We start from the raw sequence: 16511 nt of genomic DNA, 5'->3' as shown, positions 1-16511 counted from the left end.
CACGGTCCCCGTGCCCAGAGCAGCCCGAGGTGGCCGACCGCAGCAGGTGGGTCGGCCCCGTCCCGTCCCGTGACGCCTTCGGGGGAACTCGGCTCCGCTCCCTCCGTACCAGTTTTCAAGCATCTCTTTGATAGCATTAGCCGGCCGCTGGATAACTTCCCCCGCCGCTATGCGGTTCACCACCGTCTCGTCCAGACGCCGAATAACTCCCGCTACAAACGCCATGTCGGCGCCACAGCTCGCCGCCAGCCAATCACTCCGACTCCTCACCTTCACGTTTTTCCTGCAGCTTCGGCCGACGCCGTCCTGACGGCCTTCCTAGCGACAAGCGATGATTGGGCAGCACGAATGCCAGTCAAGTTGCTTTTCTACACGTCAGTTCCTGGATCCCTGTTCCCGCCCTCAACCGCGGCCGCCCACTGGGCTAGAGGGCCACGCGCTTGCGCGGCAAAGCTCACGGTCCGCTCCTCCTATTGGTTCGCTCCCGAGAGCTAAGGGAATACGAAATCTCCAGCCAATAGGAACGGAGGTGCCCTGGCGGAGGCTGGTGCGCCCCTGCTCGGGTGATCTGGCGCAGACCCCAGGGGGTGCTTGGCGCTCGGCGGGCTCCTCCCCGTTTGCTGCGGCCTCGGAGCTCGGCGTAATCGTGTGGCCTCCCGCAGAATGTGGATGACGCCCAAGAGGATCAGAATGGAAGTCGACGAAGCTCTCGTGTTCCGGCCCGAGTGGACCCAGCGTTACTTGGTGGTGGAGCCTGCGGAGGGCGACGGGGCCCTGTGCCTGGTGTGTCGCCGCCTGGTCGCCTCGACCCGGGAACGCGACGTGAGGCGCCACTACGAGGCCGAACACGAATTCTACGAACGGTTCGTAGGGGACGAGGAGCGCGCGGCCCTGGTGGAGCGGCTGCGTCAGGGCGACAGGTCCCTGGCGGCCGTGCTCACTCCGGAGGAGAGAGCGACGCGGGCAGGCCTCGGCCTCTGTCGCTTCTTGGCCTTGAAGGGTCGCGGCTGGGGTGAGGGAGACTTCGTACACCAGTGCATGGAGGTGTTGCTGAGGGAGGTGCTGCCCGATCACGTCGGCGTCCTGGAAGGCATTGATTTATCGCCGGAGATCACGCGGCAGAGGATTCTGAGCATTGACAGCAATCTCCGCAGCCAGCTCTTTAACCGAGCCAGGGACTTCAAGGCCTATTCCCTCGCTTTGGATGACCAGGCTTTTGTGGCCTATGAGAACTACCTCCTGGTCTTCATCCGTGGCGTCGGCCGCGACCTGGAGGTTCAGGAAGATCTTCTGACGATTGTCAACCTGACTCATCACTTCAGTGTCGGGGCCCTCATGTCGGCAATTCTGGAGGCCCTGCAGACAGCAGGACTCAGCTTACAGCGAATGGTTGGACTGACCACGACCCACACTCTAAGGATGATCGGCGAGAACTCGGGACTGGTCTCCTACATGAGAGAAAAGGCCGTGAGCCCCAACTGTTGGAACGTTATCCACTATTCGGGATTTCTGCACTTGGAACTGCTGAGTTCTTACGATGTTGATATTAATCAGATCATAAATACCATATCTGAGTGGGTAGTTATGATTAAGACCCGAGGTGTTAGACGACCAGAGTTCCAGCCTTTACTAACTGAGTCTGAATCCGAGCACGGCGAAAGGGTTAATGGACGGTGTTTGAACAACTGGCTGAGAAGAGGCAAGACGTTAAAACTAATATTTTCACTAAGAAAAGAAATAGAGGCTTTCTTGGTTTCGGTGGGGGCCACAACAGTCCACTTCTCAGACAAGCAATGGCTCTGTGATTTTGGCTTCTTGGTAGATATTATGGATTATCTTCGAGAGATCAGTGAAGAACTGCAGATCAGTAAGGTCTTTGCCGCCGCCGCCTTTGAACGAATCTGTACCTTTGAGGGTAAGCTGAGTTCACTTCAGAGACATATGGAGGAAGTCAATCTAGCAGACTTTCCTGCCTTCAGCATAATCGTTGATGAACTTAGACAGCAGTTTAAGGAAGATCAGAAAATATTTGATCCTGACAGGTATCAGATGGTGATCTCCCGCCTACAGAAAGATTTTGAGAGACATTTTAAGGACCTCAGGTTCATTAAAAAGGACTTAGAACTCTTTGCAAACCCGTTTAGCTTTAAGCCTGAATATGCGCCTATTTCAGTGCGAGTGGAGCTGACGAAACTGCAGGCGAATGCTGACCTGTGGAATGAATACAGAGTCAAAGACTTGGGACAGTTTTATGCTGGATTGTCTGGTGAAGCTTACCCCATTATCAAAGGGGTTGCCTATAAGGTGGCATCCTTGTTTGACAGTAACCAAATCTGTGATAAGGCTTTTTCATATTTAACTCGAAACCAACACACACTGAGCCAGCCACTGACCGACGAGCATCTCCAAGCACTATTTCGAGTTGCCACAACCGAAATGGATCCTCGTTGGGATGATCTTGTGAGAGAAAGAAATGATTCATAAGCCTTTGCAGTACAGCAATTCAACTTGGAAAGGAAAAATTAGTTTGATTTTTCTTTCACGTTTACTAATTTGGATTGTTGGAAAGCACTGAGCTTATTACAAGATGTCCAAATTGATAAACATTGAATTCTTTCTGACACGTTGCCTTTTAAAACCCCATTACATTTGGCAACATGGGACTGAAACATAAGAATACACCTTCCAAAAACTTAGTTTGATGGAAGTGTCATTGCCTTTTACGTTTCTGTTATAACTGCTTTTCAACACGTTTAGTATTGATATTGTAAGTTGAACTAGAAGTCTGGTTTTAAGATGTTCTGGAGATATTTGCCAAAAGTTTCAGCTCTTATTTTGACACGGTGTAAAAAGTGTGATCCTGGTTTGAAATGACCAACTCCTTCAAAGTGTATTTGTGTCAGTTTACAGAAACTCCTAACAAATTAAGTTTCTGAAAAGGAGCGTATACACAGTGGAGGTGTTTGTCTAGCCAACAGATTTTAAGGGTATTTTTGGAAGCATATTTCTGAGCCTGAAGTAAGTAGCTGGCAGTTTCCGCCCCCACCCCCACATACCCAGTTCATGGTGACATTACAGATGGAGGAAGTCATCAAAATTTGGCTGGAGCAGCAAGAATTATCTTAAAATTTTGATTTATGAGGCCTCTACTATCAGGAATTAAGAATAAACGATTATTGGAGGTTTGCTCCTTATTATTTCACAACTAGGGACAATTTTTTCAGCCTGTCTCTGAAAGGAACATGGTAAGTATGGAATCTTAACCCTTGCCAGTCAGTAATTCTCTTTTCTACTCTAGACAGAATTTTGGCCCTATCGAAACAGTGGGAGAGGGCTTTTCCACTTCAGGATCACAAGTTATGAGAGGTTCTAACTTCTTTGTCTCTTCTGCATGGGTATTAGTGTTTTATAGAGAAACTATACTTAAGGGAGACATTTTATTTTGAAATGACAAATTTCAGATTATGTTAGCTGCTGAAAATGGATTTACTCCACAGCTGTCTTACACATTATGTAGTTAAGACAGTACACAATTAATATGTAAATCTCAAGAAGCAGCCTTATCCACAGACCGTAACAATTCCTATTCTTAGAGACGTTGGTTTTGTGCTGTAACGTTATCAGACGTGTTAACTGTGACGACGTCAACCTTATGGTAAAGCTCAGCATTGTGAGCCTGATGTAAAAGCAGCAGAGATTTGTAACCCATCCTCAAGTACAGTTTAAGAGCTGCCGTGCTACTCCCTGTCCTGAGTATTGCAGCACGTTATCCTGTTGCACAGTCCAGGAACCTGATTGCAACCACGAATTTAGAAGCAACTGATGCCTAAGCCACACAAGCCTAAGAGCCAAAGTCAGATCAGTGGTTCTCAGCCAGAGGTGGAACCCTTCCTTCCCGAGAGTGCTGGAAAGTGTTGGGGGCACCTTTGTGATTATCTGTTTACTGGAAGGTTCTGCTGGCCTTTAAGCTTAAAGATCTCTCCTGTGGTTTTCAGGACAGCCTGATGCCACGAAGAGGCATCCCTCCCAAAGTGCCAGCACCCTCCCCACCAAGTACACATTATCTTATTTCAAGAGACAGGGAGAGTCTCCAGTAGAAGCTGATGGCGTACTTATAGGGAAGCCTGATTCCAGCGGTGCAGAGAAGAGAAGCCAGTGTCAGGCTGACCTCTTGCTTAGCCAAGAATAAGCTTACGTACCTGAAACCGAAGGACTCTGCTGGTAGTTTCCCGTAGCTTTGTGTGCTACCTTTTACAGCAAATACTTCAAGAACTTTTATTCTTTGGGAGAATGATCGGAAGTCCTGAAAGCTGCTTCTACTTTCTATTCCTAGTCCTCTCAATATTAATATCGTGTGCATTCTGTCAAGTTCTTGTGGTTTGCTTTAAGGTGATAATAAAATTAGTTTGCATTATGTAGCCACTGTGTGAGTTTGGGAGATACATATATATATATAAGCTAAGAATTTTTTTTTTTAAATTGACCCTCAGCAATAGAGAGTTTGCTGTAACTAGTCTTGGGTTTTTTGTTTGTTTATTTAAGGCAGTGGTTCTCAACCTTCCTAATGCTGCGACCCTTTAATACAGTTTATATTTGTGGTGACCCCAACCATAAGATTATTTCATTGCTACTTCATAGATGTAATTTTGCTACTCTTATGAATCATAATGTAAATATCTGCTTATGTGACCCAAAGGGGTCATGACCCACAGGTTGAGAACCACTTGATTAAGGTGTTTTGCCGTTTTCTGTATTAAGTAATTATAGCTGCATGGCAGTCTTTTTTTCTTTCCTTTTTCCCTTTTAGATATCTAGTTGTTACTGGTCCTGTGGTATCAGTGAATATAGTTAAAATAAGTGCCATTTATAGGACAAACAACTGTGTCCTTAGCTGTTCCCATTTCTTTCCTTCCCACTGGCTCAAATATTTGCTTGCCCAGTCTCCCATATTGCCAGTCAAATCACCCAAGTTCAGTATCTCTGTCAGTGTTTTTCCTTCCTTGAAACCATCCTAGGTTTGCAGAGACACCAGCCCCCAGGTGCACTCAGTCCGTACAGGCACCTCTTCGTTAAGTGTATGTGTGAGTATGTCTATCTCTTGCTTTGTTTGCTTCTTTTTAGGCTGCCTAATCTCCCTTGCCTCGTTTTCCTACTTTGCCTCCTTAGTTGCTCTCATCTCTTCCTATGACTTTTACCAGCTGTATTGCAGATATTTCCAAATTCTTATCCCCTGAAGATTTCTGCCTAAGTCCTATTACTAGATCACTGACGCTCTGCTCTCTCCCGGCCTCCCCACTCATCTTAGCTCTTTCTCCCAAACCTGTTTTTCCTCTCATTTTCCCTTCAGCGGGTGTTGCAGTTGTCAGTCAGTTGCCCTCACCCAAGCCCACTCACACTGCTCCATGGCTTTCCCCATTGCCGTCAGAAGAGAGAGGTAGACACTTATTCATCTTGCAGCTCTTGTTTTATGTGTCTAAGAGGCTGTGGTGGCGCCCTCTAGGCCAGGTGCCCAGCTACACTTGCTAAACACCCTTGTCCTTCCTACTTAGCATTTCTTACTGGGAATTGGTCAGTGCTCGACTGGAACTGGGAAGTCTGACCCATTGTTTGATCTCTAGTGAATAGTTCAGAGCTGGCATTTGAACAGATGTTTGGGCAAATAAATACTCGTATGGGTTTTCATGACCTTTGAACCCTTCACAGTCTTCATTTGGTCTTCATAGACATCCTGCCTGTTCTCTGGCTAGTTCTTCGCCATCTATTGCAGATTAAGAAATGAAGCTCGCCTTATTTGTGACTAGGGACCTCACTGTTGTGTTTCTTGAATTTAGTGCAGTGCTTAGCATGTGGTTCAAATATTACGTGACTGTGGCTAAGAGTTTACCCTAGGAAATTAATAGTACTGTCAGGATGCAAACCTAGGTGTACTCACAGATTTGCTCTGTATCTAGTGTGAAGTACATCCATAATATAGTCTGTATATATTTTTAATTTCCAAAGGAACCTACACATAGAGGAAAGGGTTGGATAACTGTTTAGATTGAACTGAGTGCAGTAATCTAAAACTTATCTTCAGTATTGAAGAAATGCCACCTAAGAGTTAACATCCGTTTTTCCTTTTGTAGGCGTCAACCCTAGGAGAAAATGGCATGCTATTTAGTAGTTACTTTGCTTTACAGATGATTTCTGGCTCTTCTGGAATTTCAAAGTAAGTAAACTTGTCTATGAGAAGGTTGTCTGAGCCGTCCTGGCTACTAGATCCTCAGCTCATTAATTTTCTTATGTGTGGAATGCCCACATCATCTCCCCAAGGAGAAAACCCCCAGCTGAGGTCCAGGAAACATGTACTTTTTGATTTGCTGTATCTCCTTGCTTTCTTGTTTCATGCACCTGTGAAGTTTAAAATCAGTCTTATGTTGGAAAGCCAGACCCTGAGTCTCTTTCATTAAGCCATTTTGCTCAATTTAAGAGATGAGCTAGCATCATTCTCTTAACTAGTCACATTAATTAATTAATTCACTCTGAGGTCTTGGTAGTAGGTACGATAATTATCCAGAGATTTGATCCTTGTTGCAAAACTAGGTTTTCATCAATCTTTGGGTTCAAGAGTTTCTCATTTTTAGTTTGTATTTGAAAAATTGTCTCTTTCTACACTGTAAGTACTTTATAATCTATAATTTCTGTCTTGAAACTGACCAAATGCTGAGTTCATGTCCTATACATTTTGTCATATGCAGGCAACAGCCACCACAAGGTAATTTTTTCTTCTTTAAATAAAGGGTAGCTGTCCCGTCTACTTCTGTTCATCTGAAGGGAGCGCTTTTGCCTCTCCTTAGTATAAATTACCCTTGTGTAATTATTTTTCTATCTTCCGGTAGCAATCTTCCCGAATGCCTCCCAGCTAATCGCTAAGCAGCATGTTTAGTATTTTAGTTCTGCATCAGGATTGGCAAGGTTGCCATCAGGTGAATAACTACAAAAGTTAATGCTGCTTGTCTGCAGCAGGTTGTCGAGGGCTTCATGTAGGAGAGGGACTAAAGCCCGCAGGCCAAGTCTGTCTGGGTTCATCCTCTAAGGCAGTGTGATGAGGGCGCAGCCGTGTCTGCCCTGAACCGTCATGGCTGCATCTCTCTGCAGTTGCAGATCTGAGTGCTGACACAGTGTGTGTGCCACACAGACTAAAGTACATTATGGAAAAGTTTGCTAATTTCTGCTTAAAATGCCTCTGTCTTGTGGCCCAGGACAAAGCAGACTCATTAGGAGCTGACTGCTCACTTTGGGGAATGAGAAGAGAAAGTTTGACAGGTAGCAGAGGCTCCAAATCCCGCAGCCACACCAGAGCTCAAGAAGAAGTACAATCCCTCCACATAGCTGGGAGGAAAATGAACTATTTGGAAGATAACACTAGTGATTTTTGTGGTTCTAGTCCCCTAGTTACATCATTATAAATATGTCTGTTTTTTCATTGAGATCAAAGTTTACAAATACTCAGTGTCCATCTCAGTGGATTTTCCATTCATCTGTGAGTGCACCATTCAGATCCAAGTAGGAAATCGTTGTCACTCCCGTCGGTGCCCTTTGCCTTTCACAGAGAGTTGCTGGGCTGACCTTTATTGCCTGTCAATCAGTTTTGCCTGTTTGAAATCTATATCAATGTAATTATATACACTCTATCTCTGTTCTCTGTGTCTGCTAGAGTAATCTATGGTGTGGGTTGTAACAGCTCATTTTTCATTTCTGTGTTCATGTCCATTTGTTGTACCAGTTTCTCCATTCAGTGTTGATGAATATTTGGATTGTTTCCAGTTTGTGGTCATTATTAATAAAATTACTATTAAAAGCCTTGTGTCTGTCTTTTAGTGAGCATGTGTTACTCTTTCTGGTTGGTGTGTTCTTGGCAGATAACCTTGCTTCTGTTATTTACTTTATACAGGTTATTTCCCACGAAGCAGAGTGACCCTTACTTTAAAGTCTGTCAGATAATGCCATCTTTCTACTCAGACTTGGAACACAGAATAAAAGCTGACGTCTGACCGTTTCTACATGGTCTTTACCCACACATAACTTCTTCTTGATGTCTCTTCTAACATTTTAACATTTTGTCTTTTATTCCTCTGTCTCTCTCTGTGTCTCCTCACTCTGTACTAAGTGCTGTACTTATCAGTTGGGGAGTAAGGCAAATGTTTTATATTTTGAGTAGCTTGGTTTTGGTTTCAGGCTGGGGACTGACTCCAGGGCCTCAAGGATGTAAAGCATCTGCTCTGCCTCTCACTGCATTTTGCTGTAACACTGGTTTATGATGCATTAAGTATCCCACTGAGCACTAATGCTCAACTTTTTTTTTTTTTTTTTGATTTTCGAAACAGGGTTTCTCTGTAGCTTTTGGTTCCTGTCCTGGAACTAGCTCTTGTAGACCAGGCTGGCCTCGAACTCAGAGAGAGCCGCCTGCCTCTGCCTCCCAAGTGCTGGGATTAAAGGCGTGCACCACCACCGCCCGGCACTAATGCTCAACTTTTAAAAGGTCTTTACATATTAAAACACAGAGCCATCTTGATTTCAGAAATGTGTAAGTTCTTGAGTTGCAGTTCTCCAGTTTATGATTAGAGTTTGTCAATGTGATGATGTTCCCGTTACTGTTACTAGTTCCTATCCCCGGGGCTTAGGTGGGTCCTGGGCACTATGGTAGAGGAGTTAGGAAGGCAGTGGAATGAGGAAGTATTTGTATTAAACCTAAAATTGCACAGCCGCAAGGGACCTGTAGCATGATTAATAAAAACCCAGAGACAAATACTGGTTCAATCCGAAGGTCAGAAAAGCAAAACAGCCAGCCACTGGCTCTTAGTAATACTTCAGTCTGAAGTGGCGATCCTGCCTCCAGGAATCTCAGAAGGAGAGTGTGTGAGAGCCGTCCCCTCCAGTTTTATATTCCTTATATTCCTCTCTGAGGCAGGGATTAAGGGAGTGCGCCACTACTGTCTGGTTTCTATGGCAACTAGTGTCACCACTGCCTGATCTGTAAGGCTGCCCAGTGGGGCTGTTTTGTTCTTTTTATTAAAATACAAGTGAAATGTCACTCCAGGGACCTCTAAGTGTGCCGTTGTTGGTGTGTCACTAGTGGTTATAAAGTTAGAGATTGGATACTGAGACTGAAACGGCCCAGCAGGTAAGAGCTCCTACCGCTCCTTCCGAGGACTTAGTTGGGTTTCTGGTTCCCACACCCAGGTCAGGTGACTCCAGCTCCAGGAGATCTGATGCTCTCCTCTGTCCTCCCTGGTCATCCTTTAAAATTTACATAACGTGTAAATTTTAAAAAAGGACTTTTAAGCTACACATCTTTTTATAACTTTACAACTGAAGTGTTAGAAACTTGACATGGTTAAAGAATTCAATTTTGACAGACACCAGGCCATGAAATCATAAAAAAGAAAGAAACGTTCTTAAAAGTTTACACTTGGTATCAACTAATAAGAAGAAAATCAGGACTCTGTTGAAAGGCAAAGTCATAGTTGGTTCAAACTTGGGTCGAATTACCATCGAGTGGCAGCTTAAAAAACATTGGTTGTAGCTCTGGAAAGTTGAAAGTTGAAAATGTTCTCCAGATGCACTGGCAACAGTTTCTGCTGGTTGATGAGCTGCCTTGTGCTATCAGGTAGAGGAGAGCCTTGTCTTGTCTGTGCCAACCACATTCTCACAGCATACCCCCACTCCTGCTGTACTGTCACATAGAGGGCCAGGGTTTCAGCGGAAGAAGTTAGTGGGGTGGGGGCTTGTAAGGTGTTTGCCATGAAAGTGTAGATACTTAAATTTAAAAAGCCAGGCGGTGGTAGCACACACTTTTAATCCAGCACTCGAGACAGAGGCAGGCGAATCTCTCGAGTTTGAGGCCAGTATGGTCTTCAGAGTGAGTTCCAGGACAGCCTGGGCCACACAGAAACCCTGTCTTGAAAAACCAAAATAATATAATAAATAATGATAAATATGAAAAATACTCTTTGTGTGATAAACAATGGTGAGGGTTCTTTTGGGACCCACACACTCTGGTGCTCTGTTGTCCCTTCCTCTGAGTATGGCCTGGAAGGCTGGTTATCAGTCATCTGGCCTTACCTCACAGAGTATGGCCCAAACTGTTCTTGGCAGTGTCAGTAGATCTTCAGCCCTCTCTCGGAGGCATACATACCCTTCCCTGCTTGTTACCAAGAGTTAATTGTTACAGTTTGAGGGTGAGCATTGGGGGAGCCATCTCTTGGGCACCTTTGGAAATGCACTTTTCTTTTCTTTTTTTTTTTTTTTAATGAATCAAGGGACTGGAGGGATGATTTAGGGATTAAGAGGTTTGGAGTTTGCTTCCCACACCTATGCTGGGCAGCTCACAACCTGTAACTACAGCTCCAGGGGATCCAGTGTCCTATCTGGCCTGCGACGGTACACAAGCACACAAGATTAAAACATAGGGGTTGGAGAGATGGCTCAGTGGTTAAGAGCACTGACTGCTCTTCTGGAGGACCTGGGTTCAATTCCCAGCACCCACATGACAGTTCACAACTGTCTGTAACTCCAGTTCCAGGGGCTCTGACAACCTCACACCAATGCACATAAAATGAATCTAAATAAATTATTTTTTTAAAAGATTAAAACATAATATTTTCAGAAGTGAATCAAATTTATACCAGTTAGCATAGATGCTATTTTTAAAAGATGAGGGTTGTAAGATTGAGGACCCAATTCGGATCCCCAGTGTACATGTCGAGCTGGACACAAAGGGTTGGTATTTATGACATTATGAACACAGATGTATTCACTTCTCATGAGCGTGTTTATCATAGACAGGGACAAGGCTGACCAATGTGACATCTTAGCCAGTGTCACGGGGAATGCCATGAGATAAGTCCTATGACTTGACAGCATCACACAGGAGCGAAAGCTAGATTGGAAAGCTTGCCTGGTAAACAGTAGGCCTTGCTGTTACCTTTGGTATCAGATCTGGTTTCCCTGGCAACCGGGTACACTTAATGAGTGGCTCCAGGCAGCAGACACGAACTTATCCATGGCAACAGCACAAAGGAAGTCCTCAGCAAAGAGTATTTCATTTTGTTCTGTGAACACAAATCTCTGGATTATTTAAAAAAAATAAATAAATCAGAGTGCTGAAAGGGCTATTAAGAGGCCTGGGGGCCCTTATTCCTGCCTCTGTGTGTCCTAATAATAACCACTTATAGTATCTTCTTACATTAGCTTTTGTTGGAGGGTTGTGAATTATATTTTAAATTAAAAAGTAGGTTTGTCTTTTTTAACATTTACTAGGGTTATTTACCGTGCATGGGTCTGCACATGTAGGGTCAGAGGACAACTTGGGGAAGTCGTTTCTCTCCTTCCGTCATGTGGGTGCCAGGGATTAAACTCAAGTTGTTAGGCTCGACAGCTAGCACCTTTAGCCGCTAAGCCGTCCTGCCAGCCTGCTGCGCTTAGTTTATCAGCTCTGTCCAGTTGCCTGTTCTGACCGTTCAGTATCTCAGTATCCACTTCTTCCTCCTTTTTACAGACTCGTTTTCCTAGCCGTGCCATTGAGTTTTCTTCCTATTAGTTACTTTCACAGATTTAGATTTTATTCTGAAATATATATATTTTTTTTCCGTTTTCATCAGTGTGTCTTGGGTTTCCTCATATCCTTGCCTCCTTGATCTCTCCCCCGACACCTGCTTTTTAGTTTCTGTGAACTCTGGATTTAAAATTTTTGTTTATTTATTTTCATGGATATGGGTATTTTGCCTGCATGTAATTCTGGGCACCATGTGTTTCTGGTATTCACAGAAGCCAAAAGAGGGCATCAGATCCCCTGGAACTGTAGCTACAGATGGTTGTGAGCCATTGTGTTGGTGCTGGGAATCAAACCCGGGTCCTTAGGAAGAGCAGCCAGTGCTCTTTAATGCTAAGCCATCTCTCCAGCCCTTTCTTTTTGTTTTCTATTTTTTTGAGACAAGCTCTCACGATATAACTTTGGCTGGCCTAAAACTTGATATGTAGACCAGGCTAGCCTTGAACACACAACATTCCACCTTCCCTGCCTTCTGAGGACTGGGATTAAAGGTATTCACCACCACACCTACCTGGCCTTCTATATTTGTAATGTCATGGGTCTGGACTGCTCATTGAACAATGTAGAAAACTGAAAAGGTTAGCTTGTGAGATGGGTCGATGGGTAAGGGTGCTTGCTGCCAAGGCTGAAGACCTGAGTTCAATCCCTGGTACCCACATAGTGGAAGAAGAGAACGGACTTTGACGAATTGTTCTCCGACTTCCCCATGACACATACCTGCCCTCCCCACACACAAAATAAGCAAGTGTAAAAAGTTATCTAAAAAGCCCACGACTACTGGAAAATGGATTCTATTTCTTCATGTGACCACCACAGCTCAAACTCAGCCACAAATACTGCAAGGTGCCAGTCTGGTTTCTTTCCCATGATTAGCAGGACTGGTTCTGCCACCTCTTTTCTACGCACACCGTGCACTTGTTTCTTGACTGATGTTTCTGATTATCTCCTTCAGAAAGGACCAATAATAAGGAAGCCCTTTGAATCCATCCTAATAGCCAGCTTGCTAAGTGTAGATTTCTAAGTTCAAAATTATTTTCCCATTGACTATGAAGAATTATGTGTTGTTGAATTATCTCGGGTTGAGAAATAACCAGGCTAGCTAAAGGGTAAAACAATTATATTTTTATTTATTATAAGGGGCAAACTCACGAAGCAGGAACAAAAAGTCCAAGCTCAGCTGTGCTGCGAGGGAACCACAGAGAGAGCGCACCTGAGCTGTGTGGCATTTTTTCTGGGTCCCAGAAAACCACACCCTAACTTGGTTCCACCTCTTAAAGATAATTAGTTGACAAAGATTCCCCATCAATGTGCCCTAATATTTTACTTTTAAAACTTTAAAAAGTCGTAAAACGGAGCCAGGTGGTAGTGGCACACACTTTTAATGCCAGCACTCAGGAGACAGAGGCAGATGGAACTCAGTGAGTTCAAGGCCAGCCTGGTCTACAAAGTGAGTTCCAGGACAACCAGGACTCACTTTGTAGACCAGGCTTGATACTGATACAGGTTTTTGAAATTTTGACATAAAAATGCATTTTATGGCCTGGATGTTGGCCATGTAGGTATGTAATTCTAACAGTTCACTAAGATGTACTTTTGTTGGGGTGATGCTATGCCTCAGCAGTAAAAGTACTTGCCTGGCATTCATGAGGATCTGGGTTCAGTACCCAGAACCGAGAGGATTTACATTTGTGTCTGTGTGCTTTTCTATATGTGTTTGTTCTGTTTGTGAATTCTTATTTATTTATTTATTTATTTAGAGTGTGTGTGTATGTGTGTGTGTGTGTGTGTTGAGACAGAGTTTCTCTGTGGTAGACCAGGCTGGCCTCTAACACAGAGATCCACCTGCCTCTGCCTCCCGAGCGCTGGGATTAAAAGCATGCACCACCACGCCCAGCCATAATTCTTAATTCTATGATGTTTAGTTAATGAATTCACTAATTTTGGTTTCTTCTCAACACACTGTCTCTGTACTTTAGGTTTCAGCTCCCCTTCTTGCTCCAGGGCCACTCTTTTGTAAAACAGAGGTGCCCCTGCCACTGCCTCCAGGGAGGTGGAGAAGGTGTGCACCACCACACGCAGCCTAAATTTTAAAGTTATATTATTTGTTCGTGTGTGGGGCACATTTGTGTCATGCGTGTGTGTGGAGGTCAGAGAACAGCTTCCTGAAGCCAGTTCTCTCCTTCCATCATAGGCTTCTGAGGGTCCCGCTCCCCTCAGGCTTGGCGACAGGCACATTAGCTGCAGAGCCATCTTGGCTGGCCCTTAACTTTTTGTTTACATTTTTTTCCTTAGCCATCTCTAATTCCCTGGAAGTTATTTTGTTATTGGTCCTTTCCATATTTTTCTCAAATTTGTGGGGTCTCTTTAATTAGTCTGACAGTGAGGAACTTGGAAGGCTTAGATGGCTAATGGACTAGGGCTTAGTAGGCAGAGAGATGGGGAAGGATCTAAATGTCAGAAAGAGAAACTTTACTGGCGGTTCCCGAAATCTTTCTAGCTGGCGTATTGTCACTAGGACAGGACAACTTCCTACACCCTCTCCGAGCCTCCCAGCCAGGAGCCAGCAGGTCTCCACTTAAGCTAATTTGATCTGGCTTCTCTGTTACCAAACACCAAAATCACCCTAACTGGAACTGGTTAGGTAACCTTCCACCCTTTTTCTATCACGTCCAGCAATTCCATGGCTAGAGGTCCATGGGGAACAGGAAGGAGGCTTCTTCTTTTGACTTGCTTGCTCATTCACAAAGTGACTGAGAGTGATAGATTTAGAGGTAACATTTTTGCTCTCATCTTTTTTTTCCCCCAAAGGAACAATGGCTGGGCAGTGATGGTGTAAACCTTTAATCCCAACACTCAGGAGGCAGATAACCCCAGCACTCAGAAGACCAGAGACAGGAGGATCTCTGTGAGTTTGAAGCCAGCCTGGTCTCTGGACAGTAAACTACACAAAGACACCCTGTCTCAAACAAAACCCCCAATGTTTTGGGAGGTTTAAATTTGTTTTTTATAGATGTCATCTTCATTGAGCAACTGCAGTGTACAGGTCCTGGGATGAGTGTATGTGTATTGTGTTCTTGAATGAGGCTTCCCAGACCTAACAGTTTATAAAGTAGCAAGCGTGCTGTCTAGTTTTATATCAAAATAATGTTATCTGAAAGGAGAAAAGCTTAATAGAGAAAAATGTCTCTTCTGTAAGGCATTTTCTTAATTAGTTATCAATGGAGGAGGACCCAGCCCATTGTGGGTAGTACCATCCCTGCTCCTGGGCTCTATAACAAAGCAGACTGAGCAAGCCATGAGGAGCAAGCCAGTAAGCAGCACCCCTTCGTGGCATCTGCATCAGCTCCTGTCTCCAGGTTCCTGCCCCGTTTGAGTTCCTATTCTGAGCTCCTGTCTCCAGGTTCCTGGCCTGTTGAGTTCCTATTCTGAGCTCCTCCAAGGATGAACTGTGATGTGGAAGTAGAAGCTGAAATAAACCCTTTCTTCCTGGCATTGCTCTGCTCACGGTGTTTTTAACAGCAATAGTCACTCTGACCTGGACAGTAAGGAAGGAGCAGGCAACGAATAAGCAGAAGAGAGAGATCCTGGTCTGCTGAAATGAGTGACAGATGGTCCTTTGCTTGATCACAGCTCATGTGAAAAGAACTCTGGCTAAGACTTAATTAAATGACATCACAGGTCTGTGCCCATTGGGAGCTTAAGCCTTTAGTGCCCTCTGGTGGTAAAGTTTCCCGCCGGTGCTATGCAGTACGTGCTCCCGCCGCACGGGGGTGACAGACTACACATCGGCCCCTCCGGACTGCAGGGGCTCCCGAAGCATCTGGCAAACACAGAACTTTCTCTGGGTGACACAATGCAAAGCACCAGCAGCATGTTTTTATTCTCATCACCCCACACTCCAGTCACCCTACACCAGAGCACGCGCGCGCGTGCACACTCCTTCTCCACTGCTCTCTTTGATCACTGCCTTTCCCTTGCAATCCCACCCAACTGCTCAGAGCCACCTCAGGCTTTCTTTCTGTCCTTGGACATTTCACATCGTTAGCCCTCACTTCCCCCATGAGGATCAGTTTCTCAGTTTAATGTAAATTACTTTCAGGTGATATTCCCGCCGAATATTATTTTGCCCCACTCGTGTTTCCCAGGGTCATGATACTTATTGTCTTGCATGCTAATTTAGAATTACAGCTAGCAGTTTTGTGATATTCATCTCATTACTAATGCACAGTATTTTTTACTCATTCTGCAAGCATTGTGCCTGCTAAGTGCCGGGGAGCCGGGAACATAAATAACCCGAGGCTTTGGGGAGTTATTGTGCACATCACAGCCTTAAAGCAACCCGCCAAAGGCTGCAAATACAACAGTGTGAACAGGAAGTGGCAGATACGGAGGGAGAGGCTGGCCCGGACATCGAGATTTACCGTGGAGACAGGGACACTGGGAATTTGCAAGACCGAAGAGGCTAGGAAGGCCTTATAAGTTTGCAAACCAACAGCACAGCTGCGGAAGAGATGACCCAGCAGTTTAGAGCATTTGCTGCTGGTTCAATTCCCAGCACCTACACAGATACTCACCATCTTTAACTCCAGTACCTGAGGATCTAAGGCCCTCTTTTGACCTCCGTGGGCACCAGGCAGGCATGTGGTGCATACATACCTGCAGGCAAAGAATTCATGCCACATAAAAATATATATCTGAAAAAAAAATAACAACACACCAAACCCCATTCTTTCCTCTAACTGCAGAGGAGAACCAGCGAGATCAGGACGGACCAAATCTGTCCTTGGAGGAGATCCCCAAGGCTGCCCCAGTTTACCCAGTAGGTCTGGTGTAGATGTTTAGTTTTAGTACTGGCTAACAGCTTGTTCACCTCTCTGGCTAGTCTATGGTAGACACTACATCAAAATTTTGAATTAGT

The 16511-nt window shown here is 44.8% G+C and overlaps 2 protein-coding genes across 4 annotated transcripts in view; one reads left to right on the top strand and one right to left on the bottom strand.

Annotated features, from left to right (window-relative positions):
• Mlh1 (mutL homolog 1) overlaps nt 1-541 on the bottom strand; it is a 40630-nt gene extending 40089 nt beyond the window's left edge. The window contains exon 1 of one of the 3 annotated variants that reach the window (XM_075964380.1): nt 110-541. In XM_075964380.1, the coding sequence (XP_075820495.1) occupies nt 110-225 (116 nt within the window). In that variant the 5' untranslated portion in view covers nt 226-541. The remainder of the gene's footprint in view (nt 1-109) is intronic. The other 2 variants (XM_075964378.1, XM_075964379.1) reach the window with 2 other exon arrangements.
• Epm2aip1 (EPM2A interacting protein 1) lies at nt 528-7840 on the top strand. Its single transcript, XM_075964409.1, has one exon. The coding sequence runs from the start codon at nt 664-666 to the stop codon at nt 2482-2484; it is 1821 nt and encodes a 606-aa protein (XP_075820524.1). The 5' UTR covers nt 528-663; the 3' UTR covers nt 2485-7840.
• Nucleotides 7841-16511: the final 8671 nt, after the last annotated feature.

Source organism: Microtus pennsylvanicus, chromosome 3 (assembly GCF_037038515.1).
Source record: "Microtus pennsylvanicus isolate mMicPen1 chromosome 3, mMicPen1.hap1, whole genome shotgun sequence".
Lineage (NCBI taxonomy): Eukaryota > Metazoa > Chordata > Mammalia > Rodentia > Cricetidae > Microtus > Microtus pennsylvanicus.
The sequence above is the reverse complement of the archived record's forward strand: the minus strand, read 5'-3'. Positions and strand labels throughout refer to the sequence as shown.

Bases quoted from the DNA above. Each gene is read 5' to 3' on its own strand.
- Epm2aip1 (XM_075964409.1), top strand. From the start codon at position 664: ATGTGGATGACGCCCAAGAGGATCAGAATGGAAGTCGACGAAGCTCTC.